General features: G+C 36.7%; 2 protein-coding genes across 4 annotated transcripts in view; both read left to right on the top strand.

Moving 5' to 3' along the window:
* Rp1 (RP1 axonemal microtubule associated) overlaps window positions 1-1751 on the top strand; it is a 226275-nt gene extending 224524 nt beyond the window's left edge. The window contains exons 23-24 of one of the 3 annotated variants that reach the window (XM_087185401.1): window positions 241-299; window positions 622-1750. In XM_087185401.1, coding sequence (XP_087041527.1) covers window positions 241-285 — 45 coding nt within the window. In that variant the 3' untranslated portion in view covers window positions 286-299; window positions 622-1750. Of the gene's footprint in view, window positions 1-240 lie in introns of all 3 variants that reach the window. The other 2 variants (XM_087185399.1, XM_087185394.1) reach the window with 2 other exon arrangements.
* The window catches only part of LOC101723048 (lipoxygenase homology domain-containing protein 1), a 74153-nt gene continuing 59037 nt past the window's right edge, over window positions 624-15739 (top strand). Inside the window, exon 1 of the mRNA XM_087185413.1 lies at window positions 624-654. Coding sequence (XP_087041539.1) covers window positions 624-654 — 31 coding nt within the window. The remainder of the gene's footprint in view (window positions 655-15739) is intronic.

Genomic DNA, 15739 nt, shown 5'->3' with positions numbered 1-15739 from the left:
CAAGTGCTAGTGATTGAAGACATAAACCTTGTACAGATCATATTTTATTATTCTGGCCATAGTTTTCATATTATTTTTAGCATAATGTTGCGTATACAATAATTTAGATTGTGTTTGGCTACACAAAAGCTGTTTTTATAGTTACATTGCCGTATGCAAAATTAATGCAGAAATCAATCTTATTGGAAAAATTGAGAAAATAAAAAATTTATTTTTTTAACATTTTTTCCTTTTCTTCAGGTGGATTCCCTTTATGTCACAAGGAATAATTTATTCAGAAATTGAACTTTATCTTCAAGGTGAGGATTAATGAAACCATCAGTAGAAGAAAGTACAAGATGATTTTGTTACATCTGGACATCATGGAAAATGGTTCCCCAGTTGCCCTCAGACCAACACTTTTGCTAGTTTACCTTTTGTATCAGATTTATAGTTATTCCTCACAGTGAAAATATGAATATGTATCAAAAGTTGTCTTAGCAATGTTTTGTGCTCTACTCTGTTAAAAATCAGCCTAAGGATTTGTCACTGTTAAAGAGTTAAACTCACACTTCTCTTTCCCCGCTTACAATGTCATCAGACAGATCTATTATTAACTGCACTTCACTTTTATTTTTGCAGAAATGCAAATAAATCATCAAGAGGAAGCAAATGGTAAATGTTATTGCTACTTTTCATCTTTTAATATTCTAAAATAATGTATTCCTTTTTCCTGATCACCTGTCTTGCATACTTTGTAGTACATTCTTATTACACTTAAACTATTGATTGAAAACTTTAACTGGATATAGGAATAAGCATTAAAGTATTGTTTGATTTATAAAAACTAACAAGCAACTTTAACCCCAAATGCTTTTTTCTTAATGCTTCCTTTAATTAATGTAAATATATGGGGGAAGTAACCATTTTCCAAGTGACTAATTTCTATTAATTGTACTTTTTTGTTGGTTGCATATTAGTTTTTAAGTTTTCTTTTTAAATCTGTTGCAATTAGCTTTGTCTATTAGATTCTTTTCAACTCAGCCAGGAATTGTGTTATTAATATGTATACATTTTAAAGTTGATCTGAATGAGATGGACAAATACAGATATATATATATATATTATATATATGTATATATCAGATAAATAAATCTTTGTGTTTTCAAAAATATGTGTATTTTGTTCAGTAATTTGAAACTAGGGAAGAATTAATGCTAACATTATTATATTCTTAAATTCTTACACTTATTACAATGGCTACTGAGATACATACAGTTCATGTCCATTGTGACAACTAGCTTGAAGTCACATTTGTATTTATACTAGAAATTTTACTTCTGCTTATATTTTACTTTTTGTTACTTATTTTACAGGAAAAAGTTGGTGCATGTATCTGATTCTTAGTATGGGCATAATTTTACTAATCTTTCATAATCAGTAATTTTAAAAGGCCTCAAATGGTCTATGTCTTAAAAGAAACTTTTAAGGTTTGAAATTATCTTAAATAGAAAGATTATCCATTACTTCTAGAACTTGATGAGACATGTGTGGTAGTATTAAACTAAATTATAATTAAGGCTGAAAATGTCCCAAGTTATTTGTCAATAACCAGTCACACAAGTGTGCTCGCTTGGGCAGCACATATACAAAGTCTCATAAGCAACATTCATGTATGAAACATAGTGAAATTGCCTTATACAGGACAGATGCTTGTTTATATAGAGGCAGCTCAGTTATGCTTCATTGTGTATAATTTTGACTAAAATAAACTATTATTACTTGTTTACTTATAATTAATTATTCCTATTGTCTTATTTATAAGATATTATAACTATTTGTGAATGGTTCTGTCATATTTCATTTTTAAATTCTGAAGAATGTAATCTTTAATTTTCTTGAGGTATGATCCAGAAAACATATTAGTACTCTTCCCCCCCCCATTAACTTTATTGGTACATTTTAGGTATAAAATACAGTTACATTCATCATTGGGATCTTGTACCATTACATGAGTCTCTTGGTTCTTTTTATTTTCCCCTTCCCTTGCCCTCCCTTCACCCCCTCCACCCTTCCCTATTTGCAAAGATCTTGTTTTCATTTTTTTCCTCTTCTCATATTTTTTCCTTTCCCTTTTTCCCTTCCCCTACCCCTCCCAATTCCCCTGCTCTTTTAGACCTTTCCTTCCTGTTACACAATATCAGTTATACATTTTTTAAATTACAATATTAAGATCTAGGAGACATTACCACAGATTTTACAGAATTTCAAAAGATACAGAAGGCATATTACAAAAATCTTTTCTGAAATAAATTTGACAACTTCTAAGGAGTACCTTAGAAGACAAATTAATGAAACTAACTCTGGAAGAAATATAAAATTAGAATAGCACCTATTAAAGAAAGTATATTCCTAGCTTGAAAACCTACCTATATGACAATAGCAGGCTCATAAACATTTTAACTGATAAATTACATCAAACATTTAAAGCAGAAAAAAGAAGGAACACTTCTCCCCTCATTTTAGGAAATCAACACTGTGCTAATCCTAAAACTGGATAAAGATAATAGAAGAAAAAAGTATGAACATAGATAGAAATTTGTTTAACAAAACGAACTGTTAGAAGTCAGATCTGGCAGTATGTAGAGAGTGGTTTTATTATAGGGATGGCAGTGTTGGTTCAGCATTGGAAGATCCACCCCCAAAAGTAATCATTTTAACAGAGGAAAGGAGAAAGCCATATGATCCTGTCACTAGTTGGAGAAAGAGTATTGGACTAAATTCTAGAGCTGTTCATGGTAAAAGCTATCAGGAGACTAGAAATAGAACAGAAACTTCTCAACAGATCAAAGACATATACTCCATACTTCCAACAAAAACTCCTTCTATGAATGGAGATGATACATACTTTCTCCCTAAAGTGGGGAACAAGGGCATATATGCCTACTCTTCATCTGTCCATTAGACTTTGAAACATAGGTCTAAACCAAAATAGTCTGGCAATAAAATGACACAACTAGGATAGGATTGGCATGGCAGAAGCAAAATCTTTATATGTAGATGAAATGATCATCTACAGAGAAAATACTAAGAAATCTCTAGGAGCCCCTAGAACTTGTACTCGAATTTAGCAGGATTAGAGAACACAAGGTATATATAAAAATTCAGGTCTGTGTATACTTGCTATAAACGAAGAACTGGATATTGAAATTTAAAAGTTATGTAGGAGTACAAAGTACCCAGAAAAGCCAAAAACCAAAACAAAAACTGTTGGAAGACATTTAGCACCCAATTTTAAGTCTTCTTCTAAAGCTACAGTAATCAAGGCAGTGTTGGTGTAAGGAAAGATCATTTGAATAAAACAGAGAATCTAGAAATAGAACCACACATATATGGTCCACTGAGTTTTGAAAGATTATTTAACATTAGCATTTTATACAATATAAACTTGATTCAAGAGCCGAGGAAGAGATAGTGTCTTCAGCAAACGGCACTAGAACACCCAGTATCTGTATATAAAAAATTAACCTCAACCCTTTATTTCCATACATGAAAATAACTTGAAGGGTCTATGAACCTAAACAAGAAAGCCTAAAACTACAAAACTTTAAGAAGAAATTATAAGGGAAAATGTTTATGAATTCAGGGTAGGCAAGAACTACCTAGGATACAAAAAACATGATGTATAAAAGAAAAAAATTGATAAATGAGATTCCATCACAATTTAGAACTTTAAATGATATCATTAAAATGAAAAGTACTCCTTAAACAGACCATATTTACAATGCATATAACCTATGACCAGAATATATAAAGAATTCTTAGAGCTTAGTAATAGACAACCCAATTAAAATGTAGACATAAGAAGATGATAAATAGCCAGTATAGCACAAGGAATGGTGTGCAATTCTAGAATCAGAAAAATACTAATCAGTACAATAATAAGATTGAATTATACACTCATTAGGGAGATGAAGTCAAAAGTTTTAAAAGCCTTGTCATGACTTTTTCTTTTTGTTGGATTCTTCCACTTTGCGTTTAATTTGTCACGCCCAATGGATTCATTCTGCTGGGTTTCCTGGGGTTGTGATCCTCATTTTCTTTTCCTAGGGTATTGTCTAAAATTTTTTGGAGTGCTGGTTTGGTATTCATGAAGTTCCTGAGGTGCTCTTTATCATGAAAGTATCTTATTTCTCCATCCATTTTGAAAGATAGTTTTGCAGGGTACATCAATCTGGGTTGGAGGCTGTTTTCCTTTAAGGCTTGAAATACATCACTCCAAGCTCTTCTAGCCTTTAGGGTTTGCATTGAGAAGTCTATTGTGATTCTGATGGGCTTTCCTTTGTATGTGATTTGTTTCTTTTCTCTCACTGCTTGTAGAATTTTGTTCTTTTGTTGGATTTCTGGAATCCTAACTATTATATGCCTATGTGTAGATATTTTTTGATCAAGGCTAGCTGGAGTCCTGTATGCCTCACTTATCTGTATGTCAAGTTCTTTTCCCCTCCTTGGGAAGTTTTCTGCCATCACTTCTGTGAAGAGTTTTTTTATGTCATCTGCACTCTCTCCTCTTTCTTCATTGACTCCAATCAGTCTTATGTTATTCTTCTTTGCATCGTCTAGCAGCTGCTGGATTGATTTCTCGTGTTCCTTTACAATTTTAAAGCAATTTTTCTTTTCCTCCTCACTAATTGTAATCTTATCTTCTATATGTGAAATTCTATCCTCACATTGGTTCATTCTGCTGTGCAGACTTTCGATGGAGTTTTTAATCTCCTGGAAATCTGTTTGTATCTGTTTTATGGATTCCGTTTGTTTCCTATGTTGGGATTCCACCATGCTCCTCAGATCCTCTACTTTTTTATCTGTGTCCTCTCTAGATTTATTAATCATGTCTTGCACTATGAGCACAATCTTTGCTGTTATCTGAGTAATTATTTCTGATTTCATTTTTCCCAGATCCTCTTTTGTTGTCAGTTCAGAGAGTCCAGGTGGTTGAGTATCAGAGTTTTCCATCTCATTTCCCTTTGGGGTTGCTGTAGGTGATCTGGAAGTCTGTTTTTGAGGCTTGTTTATGTATCTTCTCATTTCCACGGGGTGAGGGGTTGCTTCTGGTGCCCACACGGCTCACCTTCTCTGCCCTAGGAGCTTGGGATGGCAGCAGGGGAGCTTCCTTCCAGGTGCTGGGACCCACTGAGCTTCTATTAGTACTCTTATAGTTATGCCAATGAGATACTTTCTGTTATGGAAAGAACCTGGGGAGGTTAAGTGGTGTAATATTGAGGTTGGGTTATATTGTGGCTAAGAGTGTTAAAAAGCAAACATGAGTTGTAATTTCAAATGTGTATGAAACATGTTGATGAATTTCATGTCTTTCTATGTAGTTGCAGTGGGGAGAAAGACCAAAATAATATTTTAATTAAGAAAGGAAAGACAAAAGAAGGAATCAATTGAGTTCATTTTAATTTCATATTGAGGTGATTAACACTGAATATAGTTATGTATCATTACTGTTAGCTATGTTTAGTTAATTTCTGCAATTATCTGAGACATAGTTCCTAATCATGATACCTTATAATTCTACATATTTATGACTCATATAGGTAAAAAATCATTCTTCATAGTAGAACTACTGCATTACTCAATTAGACTGAACATCATTATGGGATATTTTTGATATATATCATTAGGTTGAATTTCTTGTTGACAGTGCCTTTTGCCTTTACATCTTGCCATTACAGTAAACCTTTTCATCAATGCTAATAAGTTTATATTGTAGAGTAAATTTAAATGCTCACTCTGATATGTTTTTTCAAGATATTATTGAATGATCAGTGAAGGCAGCCATGTCATATATTAAATGGTATCCTTTCTTGTCCTAAAGTGTTTCCTAGGTCCCTGGTAGAATATGGAATTGAAGCAGTAATAGCAACATCAGTGGTGAACACAAATAGTACTTACTGTATAGTCTAAGTGTTTTAGCTAAATCAAGTTATTTAATCTTCACTATAACCACATGAGGCAGGTGGTATCATTACTCTACTTTACAGGTGGTGCAACTGAAGGACACAGAGGTTTTTAACCAGCTTAAAGTCACTCAGGTGGCAAATAACCTATTTAGAATTTGAATGCTAGTAGTTTGTTTCCAGAGTCTGAACTATTCTTGCTGTAAAAAGGAACTGCTTCTAACTACCCCCAAACACTAACAGTATGTGTATGAGTATATATCTTCCATGTCTTTGGTTTTATTATTTTGTTATTTTTGTAATTCATTAGGCTAGACTTCTAGATCTTTAGCTTTCCACCTTATTCCAAGCCCAAGTAAAAAGATGGTTTTAAAGGTCAGGGGAGATTGTTGTTCTTATTGTTGTTTTCCATATAATCATATTTTTATTTTTACCCACAACCTTTGTGGAGACAGATTGAGGTTTTGCTAAGCTTCCTTTGCTGCTGTTTATTTGGAGCTTGACCTTCAGGTAAGGATATGGTCTCTTACGTTCTACTTGACGAGCCTCAGGTCCAGTCCCAACTCTTGTGTATGCCATACCCTCCCATTCTTCTGGCTTGGAGCCTTGGCATTTATTGCAAGTGTAATCTACATCCATCTTGTTTTCTGAATACTCATGACTCAGTTTTTGCTAATAGTGTCTTTTGTTGTTAGACAATGTCTTTTGTTGTTAGTCTTTTGTTCTTCTTACTTGGGGATGGAAATGAGATTTTTTTCTGTAATTTATCCAGACTCTAGTTGTTTTACAGTGAAAAATAGCATCACAAGAAACTATGGCCCAGAAGCAAAAGGACCTTGTTGAGTCTACTTGCCCATCTGTACTTACTGGGCTTCACTATGCAAATAGTGTCTCCTCAAGGACAGGAAATTAATTTTTTTATATTAAATTCTTTTATTGGAAAATTGTAGGTATACAACATTATTACATTTCACATTGGGAATTGTACCTTTACATAATGCATCTTGGTTCTTATTTTTTCCCCATTCCTAGCCCTCCCTTCACCCCTCCACCCCTACCTATTTACAAAGAATTTATTTCCATTTTTTCTATTTCTCATCCTTTTTTCCTTTCCCTTCTTTCCTTTCCCCTGCCCCTCCCACTACCCCTACCCCTTTGGACCTTTTCTTCCTATTTTACATTATCGATTATTCATTCTAATCATTGGTACATTTTAGATATACAATATAATGACATTCATCATTGGAAATTTGCACTTTTACATAGTCTCTCTTGGTTTTTATTTTTCACCATTGCCCAGCCCTCCCTTCAACCACTCCATTCCTCCCTATTTATAAAGATTTTGTTCCTAGTTTTCCATTTTCTCATATTAATCCCATTCCCTTCTATCCTTTCCCCTAGCCCTCCCACTTCCCCTTCCCCTTTGCCCCTTTTCTTCCTATATCACATTACCTATTATATATTTTAGTCCTTATTTACACATTCAGTTTCTCACACCAGAGAAACTATTTGGTATTTATACATGTGTGTCCTATTCATTTCACTTAAGAATGTTGCCTCAATGTGCATCCAATTAGCTATAAATGTCTCTAATTTCTCATTTTTTATGGCTGAGTAGTACTCCATTTTATAAAAAAACCCACATTTTCTTTATCCAGTCTCCAGTTGATGGGCATTTGGGCTGTTTCCAAGTTTTAGCTATTACAAATTGTGCTACTATGAACATGGGTGCACATATATTACTGTGGTATGATTCTTTTAATTCTTTGGGGAAGATCCCCAGCAGTGGAATAGCAGAGTCAAATGGGACTTCCAGTCCTAGTTCTTTGAGGTATCTCCATACTGATTTCCACAGTGCTTGCACCAGTCTACACTCCCACCAGCAGTGGAGCAGGGTTTCTCTTTCCCCACAGCCCCACAAGCATTTGTTATTGGTTGATTTCATGATAGCAGCCATTCTTTCTGGAGTGAAGTGGAATCTCAGTGTTGTTTTCATTTGCATCTCTCAAATGACCAGTGATGTTGAACATTTTTTCATGTATTTATTTGCTATTTCTAATTCTTTGTCTGAGAAATGTCTGTTCATTTCAGATGCCCATTTTCTGATTGTGTTTTTAAATTTTAGAGGTGTGATCTTTTTAAGTTCTTTATAGATTCTAGATAGTAGACCTTTGTCTGAGGAAGAGCAGGTGAAGATTTTTTCCCACATTGTGGGTTGTCTCTTCACACTGCTAGTGGTTTCTCTTGCTGTGCAGAAGCCTTTTAATAAGAAGAGATCCCACTTGTTGATTGTTTGTGCTAGTTCATGGGCAACTGAGGCTTTGTTCATGAAATCTTTTCCTACACCAATGTCTTCAAGGGTCCTACCTAACCTCTGTTCCAACTGGTTCAGAGTTTCTATTTTAATATTTAGGTCTTTAATCCATTTTGATTTTAGTTTAGTGCATGGTGAGAGATACAGGTCTAGTTTTAATCTTTGGCAAGTTGAAGCCCAATTTTTCCAGCATCATTTATTAAAGAGGCTATCTTTCCTCCAGCGAGGGTGTTTGGCTCCTTTATCAAAGATGAGATGGCTGAGTGTGTCTGGCGTTGGTTCTGCTAATCTGTTCCACTGGGCCTCAGGTCTGTTTCTTTGCCAGTACCATGCTGTTTTTATCACAGTAGCTTTGTAGTATAGTTGCAGGTTGGGGATTCTGATATGCCTTGCCATGTCTCTGTTACCTGGAATTGCTTTTGCTACTCTGTGTCTCTTCTTGTTGCAAATGAATTTTTGGATTGTTTTCTCGAGGTCTATGAAGTATGGTGCTGGGATCTCAATTGGAATTGCATTAAATCTATATAGCAGTTTTGGAAGTATGGCCATTTTCACTATATTAATCCTTCCTACCCAGGAGCAGGGGATGTCTGTCCATTTTCTGATATCATCTTCAAACTCTCTTTTCAGAGTGCCATAGTTTTCAGAGATGAGGTCTTTGATTTCTTTCATTAGGTTGATTCCTAGGTATTTCAGTGTTTTGGATGCTATTGTGAAAGGAATTATTTGCCCTATTTCTCTCTCAGTGAGTCTGTCATTGGTGTAGAGGAAAGCTATTGATTTTTGTGTGTTGACCTTGTAACCAGCTACTTGACTGAATTTGGTTATTAAGCCTAGAAGACTTTTGCTGGAGTTGTTGGAGTCTTCTACATACAGTATCATGTCATCTGCAAATAATGACAATTTAACTTCTTCATTTCCTACCTTTATTCCTTTTATTTCTTTCTCTTGTCTAATTGCCATGGCTAATGTTTCCAGAACTATATTGAACAAGAGTGGTGATAGTGGACATCTTTGTCTTGCTCCTGATTTTAGTGTGAAGGATTTCAGTTTTTGACCATTTAGTATGATATTGGCTGTTGCTTTTTCATAGATGGCTTCTTTCAGTTTGAGGTAGAGAACATGTGTTCTAATTTTTTGTAGGGTTTTTATCATAAATGCATGTTGGATTTTGTCAAATGCTTTTTCTGCATCTATGGACATAATCATATAGTTTTTTTCCTTGGCTCTATTGATATAGTGTATTACATTGATTGATTTGTGTATATTGAACCATTCCTGCTTCCCTGGGATGAATCCCACTTGATCAGGGTGTATGATCTTCTTGATGATCTTCTGCATTCTGTTTGCCATTATTAAGGATTTTTGCATCTATGTTCATTAGTGAGATTGGCCTATAGTTCTCCTTTTCACTTGGGTCTTTCTCTGCTTTGGGGATCCAGGTGATGCTTGCTTCCAGGAATGAATTCGAGAGTATTGCGTCCCTTTCAATGTCATTGAAGAATTTAAACAGTAGTAACAGCAGTTCCTCTCTAAATGTCCTGTAGAATTCAGCAGTGAAGCCATCAGGGCCCAGGCTTTTCTTAGTTGATAAGTTTTTAATTACATTTTCAATTTCATTGTTTGATATTGGGTTGTTCAAAATTTTGAGGTCTTCGTTCAACTTTGGTAATTCATATGTATCTAGGAATCTGTCCATTTCTTCTGTGTTGTCCATCTTATTGGCGTATAGGTTCTGGAAGTAGGTATTGATGATCCTCTGGATTTCTGCTGGGTCTGTTGTAATTTCACCCTTTTCATTCCTAATTCCATGGATTTGGGCTTTTCTTTCCTTTTTCTGACAAGGTTGGCTAAAGGTTTGTCAATTTTGTTGATTCTTTTGAAGAACCAACTCTTTGCTTCGTTGATTTTTTGTATCATTCTCTTAGTCTCCAATGCATTGATTTCTCCTCTGATCTTTATAATTTCCTCCCTTGTATGAGCTTTGGGGTTGTCCTGCTCTTCTTTTTATAGAAGCTTCAGGTTCAGCATCAGGTTATGTAGTTGGGCTCGTTCTGTTTTCCTGATATGTGCATTCACTGCTATGAATTTCCCTCATAAGACTGCTTTCATTGTGTCCCATAGATTCCGATATGTTGTACTGTCATTGTCATTTAATTCAAGGAACTGTCTGATTTCTTCTTAAATTTCCTCTGTGACCCATTGGTTATTCAGAAGTGTGTTGTTCAATTTCCATGTGTTTATGAAATTTTTTGTTTCTTTTGCTATGGATCTCCAATTTCATTGGACTATGGTCTGATAATATACAGGGGATAACTTCAATTCCTTTGCACTTACTTAAACGTGTGAGTATGTGATCTATTTTGGAGAATGACCCATGTGGAGCTGAGAAGCATGTGTATTCTGATTTTGTGGGGTGGAAGACTCTGTAAACATCTGTTAAGTTCATTTGTTCAAGAGTTCGATTGAGTTCTAGTATTTCATTACTTATTTTTTGTCTAGTTGATCTATCTCTTTGTGACAGTGGGGTGTTGAGGTCCCCCACTACAACTGTATTGGTGGATATATGACTTTTCATGTCTGTTAGCATTTGTTTTATATAGTTGGGTGCACTAGTGTTTGTTGCATAGATATTTATGATTGTCATCTCCTCCTCTTGGATTTTTCCTTTTACAAGGATCTTGTGTCCTTCTTTGTCTCTCTTAATCAGTGTTGGTTTGAAATCTACTTGATCTGCAAAGAGGATAGCTACTCATGCTTTTTTTCAGGTTTCTGTTGCATGGAGTATTGTTTTCCACCCTTTAACTTTCAGTCTACGAGATTCCTTTTGAATGAAGTGTGTTTCTTGTATGCAGCATATTGTTGGATCTTGCTTCTTGACCCATTCTGCCAGTCTATTTCTTTTGATTGGTGAATTGAGACCATTAACATTGATGGTTATAACTGAAACATATTGACTTGTCATTGCCATGACTTTTTGTTTTTGTTGGGTTCTCCCCCTTACCATTTAATTTCTTGTCATGCCAGATGGGTTCATTCTGCTTTGCTTCCTGGGGTTGTTATCCTCAATGTCTGTTCCTAGGATATTGTGTAAAATTCTTTGGAGTGCTGGTTTGGTATTCATGAAGTTCCTAAGGTGCTCTTTGTCATGAAAGTATCTTATTTCTCCATCCATTTTGAAAGATAGTTTTGCAGGGTACATCAATCTGGGTTGGAGGCTGTTTTCTTTTAGGGCTTGGAATATGTCACTCCAAGCTCTTCTTGCCTTGATGGTTTGTGTTGAGAAGTCTGTTGTGATTCTGATGGGCTTTCCTTTGTATATGATTTGTTTCTTTTCTCCGACTGCTTGTAGAACTTTGTTCTTCTGTTGTGTTTCTGGAATCTTAACAATTTTATGCCTATGTGTAGATTTTTTTTTGATCAAGGCTATTTGGAGTCCTATATGCCTCACTTATCTGTATGTCAAGCTCTTTTCCCTTCTTGGGAAGTTTTCTGCCATTATTTCTGTGAAGAGATTTTTTTACGTCATCTGCACTCTCTCCTGTTTCTTCATTGAGTCCAATCAGTCTTATGTTATTCTTGTTTGCATCATCTAGCAGCTGCTGGATTGATTTCTCATGTTCCCTTATAATTTTGAAGCAATTTTTCTTTTCCTGGTCACTAATTGCAATCTTATCTTCTATATCTGAAATTCTGTCCTCACTTTGGCTCGTTCTACTGTGTAGACTTTCAGTGGAGTTTTTCATGTCCTGGAAATCTATTTGCATCTGTTTTATGGATTCCATTTGTTTCCTATGTTGGGATTCCATCATGTTCTTGAGCTCCTCTCTAGATTTATTAATCTTGTCTTGCACTAGGGGCACAATTTCTCCTGTTATGTGAGAAATTATTTCTGATTTCATTTTTTCCAGATCCCCTTTTGTTGCCAGTTCAGTGGGTCCAGGTGGTTAAGTATCATAATGTTCCAACTCATTTCCCTTTGGGATTGCTGTAGGTGATCTGGAAGTGTGGTTTGGAGACTTATTTATGTGTTTTCTCATTTCGACTTGGGGGGGGGCTGTTAGTGCCTGCAGGGATTACCTCCTCTGAGCTGGGGGAGGTGGGATGGGCTGGGAGCAGCGGTAGGGATGGTAGCCCAAAAGCCCTTTCCTGTGGGCTGGGAGTAGCAGGAGGAGTGGTGGCAAGGAAGCCCCTTCCTCTGGACCAGGAGCAGTCAGATGGTGGCTCAGAAGCCCCTATCTCTGGGCCAGGAGCGTTGGGAGGGATGGTGGCACGGAAGCCCCTTCCTCTGGGCCAGGAACAGCGGGACAGAAGGTGGCCCAAAAGCACTTTCCTCTGGGCTGGGAGCAGCAGGAGGGATGGTGACTGGGAAGCCCCTTCCTCTGGACCAGGAACAGTGGGATGGTGGCTCAGAAGCCCCTACCTCTGGGCTGGGAGCAGCGGGACTCAGTACCATGGTCTGGTTGTCCAGTGTCCTCTGTATCTTTGTAGTGTGGAACCAGGTGGCTGCCTGTCTGCAGTGGGGTGATTTGGTGTGTTCAGCACGACTCAGGACCTTGGTAGACTGTGCACAGACCTGCCTGTCTGCAGCGGGGGGTGGGTGGGTGATTCAATGTCTTCTGCAAGACTCGGGACTTCAGTAGGGCATGGGCAGACCTGCCTGTTTGCAGTGGGGTCAGAAATTAAATTTAATGATGAGTTTCAGCTAAACATAATTAAGAACTACAGTATCCTAAACCATCATCATGCATTCTAAATCAAATATTGCTTGGATTGCCCACTGCTCTGAATCAGAACACAATTATGTATAGTGATGTAGATAATGCTGAAGTGACTGCCCAACCTCCTATGTTGGAGCCTTCTGCCTCTTGGCTCAGTCTTGTTTTCCTGCATATCAAGAAACCCTGTGGGTGCTTGTGAAGGTAGGAGAACCTGAGGGGTCAGCATCTCAGACAAGTGTTCATAGTGTGTGATGCTCAGATGCCCAAGGAACCATCACCAGGTTTGTCTCATCATTCCCAACATGCAGACCCTGAAAAAAATTCCAGTGGGGCTAGATGAGGAAATAGATGCCAGTGTGTGAACTTGTTTGTAATCAAAGGGGTGTTCAGAGGACTTCTCTTTGACAGAAGCCAGGTGTTTATTGTGTCTTAGTCTTTGGTGCCTAGACCCTTTGGAATGGGTATGCCAGAAAGACTTGAGTGAGCAACTTAAGGACAATGTGATGCTTCCTAAGCTCTGGCTTAACTTTAACCTCATTTTTTCCTGATGTTAAATAGCTGGTATGTGAGTATTCATATACGCCACATTGATTCTAGAACACTGGTTTACACCTTTCCTTGTTTCCCACTGAATACACATAGTTCAACATAGCTTGGACTGGAATAGATTTGACATAGAAACAATAATATAAACCTCTCAGAATCCTTAGAATAATCCAATTTGCAAAAACATTGCCATAAAGGGTGCACTTCTCCACCAGTTTTTATTTACAGATAATTCACAGGAAGTATAGCATGTTCTGGGTAAAGTAGAATTGCTTAACTCAGGCTGAATCAGAGGTTTCTCAACCTTAGAACTGTCAACATTTTGTCTGGACATTTCTGTGTTGTGGGGAACTGTTATAAACATCACAGGATATATCTGGCTTCTTCTACTCACTAGATGCCAGTTACATACGCTCAGTTGTAGGCTCAAAAATAATGTTTCCAGGCATCATCAAATGTCCCCAAGAGGCCAGTGCACCCTCACCTGTTAACTACTAGCATAGAGAGCTCTGTTGGAAAAGGGTGCTGAGAAATGTTGACATGGGCAAGGCTGAGACAGTAGATATGGCAGATTGTGTTTGCTAAAATGTCTGTAACTGCAACTACACTCTCTGTTCCATGTGCTTTTCCACAACCTTGCTAATTCCCTATCAAAGGATTCAGTCAGCCATGGCAAACATTTGAGCTTACTTGGCTATATTGTACCACATGAAGAGGTTCTTATGGAGACAATCAATCGCCTTGTGCCCTGACTGAAACTTCAGGTAGAAGCCAGCTCCAACTTGCTGGTTACATGAAAGAGCTATATTAGAAAAAGATGCTCTTGTCCCCAGTTGTGGTGCCCCAGGTGACACTAAAGGAGATGATCCTTCCTTACCAAGCCTGACCCAAACTGTAGATTCATTGGCAAAAGAAATTGTTGTTTCAGGTTTAGGATGTTTTGTCATGTAGCAATAGATAACTCTAGCAGAATTCAGTAGTTCATGTAGGCCTGAATACATATGTCAAGATTTGGATTCTAAATACATTGAGGATTATGAGTTGTTGTCCTAATGACCAGTACACTGTAATGTAGTTCCAAATGTAACTTGCTTAAGAGGTTAAGACACAAAGTACTTGAAGATTGTTAGTAAATATTCAAAGAAAGGCAAGTCAAGTTTTCCATGAAAGTGGAGGAAAGTTGGATAATCAAAGAGGCAGAGGGATATGGGAAAGGTTTTGCAGCAAGTATCAAGGATAAATTTGAAGGAAATTTGGGGTAATGGCAAGGTAGAAATTCTATTGTAGAGAAACTACAGTCCAGATTGAGGATAGTTACTGACAGAGTAGACCATTGGGCAAGGATATGGTATTTAACTATCATGTTATTCTTTCAAGGATGAAGATTTCAAGTAGAGTTGAATGTGCTAGACCGGGAGGTAGGTGAAATGGAAGTAAACTGCTCTGAAGTGTAGGAGTCCTACCTCAGCTGATATGTAACAGACTCTAACTTGTGGGTAGGCCACTGAATGTACTGGTTAACAGTGCAGATTCTGAAACCTGAGCACTTAGGTGCTCCATAGTTTGGGGACATCATTGTATATCTCTGTGCCTCAGTTTCCTGTGAACATTTATTTTTCATTGTGACAGATGTTTTCGTGTCTTGAGCTGTCTGGCTGTAGTCCCACTGTGCATGCATTTGGGCTGAGGCAGGCACATGCCCCACCTGTTGGCTGTCTTTGTCACTCTTCTTAGTCTTTGTCTGGTCTTGTAAAGTAAGGTGTCCTTTATGCTATCACACAATAGTAAATAATAAACCTAACCTCAGCAATGATAAGAGATTCACCTTAAACCAAGATCAAAATAAAATATGTAACAGATTGTTTTCTGGACTTAAAAGTGGAGAAAATTGAGCATTGTATGAGTTGAGCATTTTATTTTAGGAAGCATAATTATATCTAATTCTATGTCAAATTTATCCCAACTTCTGTGGTAGTCAGCACACAATTTCTCCCTTGCTTTACATGTACAATAGGATTAATGATATTTGTTGTTTGAAAGAATAAAAATGTTTGTAAAACACTTAAAAATTAAAATAAATTGATCCTCTTATAAGTTTGTGTTTTGAAGGACTTATAGTTTAGATACATAGAATTATTTAGAGATAAAATAATCAAAAATTAGAATAAAGTAATAACCTGTCTTGTTTACAGTATCTTTACTAAATCTCATTG

Source organism: Heterocephalus glaber, unplaced genomic scaffold (assembly GCF_053883595.1).
Source record: "Heterocephalus glaber isolate CG9 unplaced genomic scaffold, H.glaber_assembly_v1.0 deba00000281, whole genome shotgun sequence".
Classification (NCBI taxonomy): domain Eukaryota; kingdom Metazoa; phylum Chordata; class Mammalia; order Rodentia; family Bathyergidae; genus Heterocephalus; species Heterocephalus glaber.
This window is presented reverse-complemented; position numbering and strand designations above follow the sequence as displayed.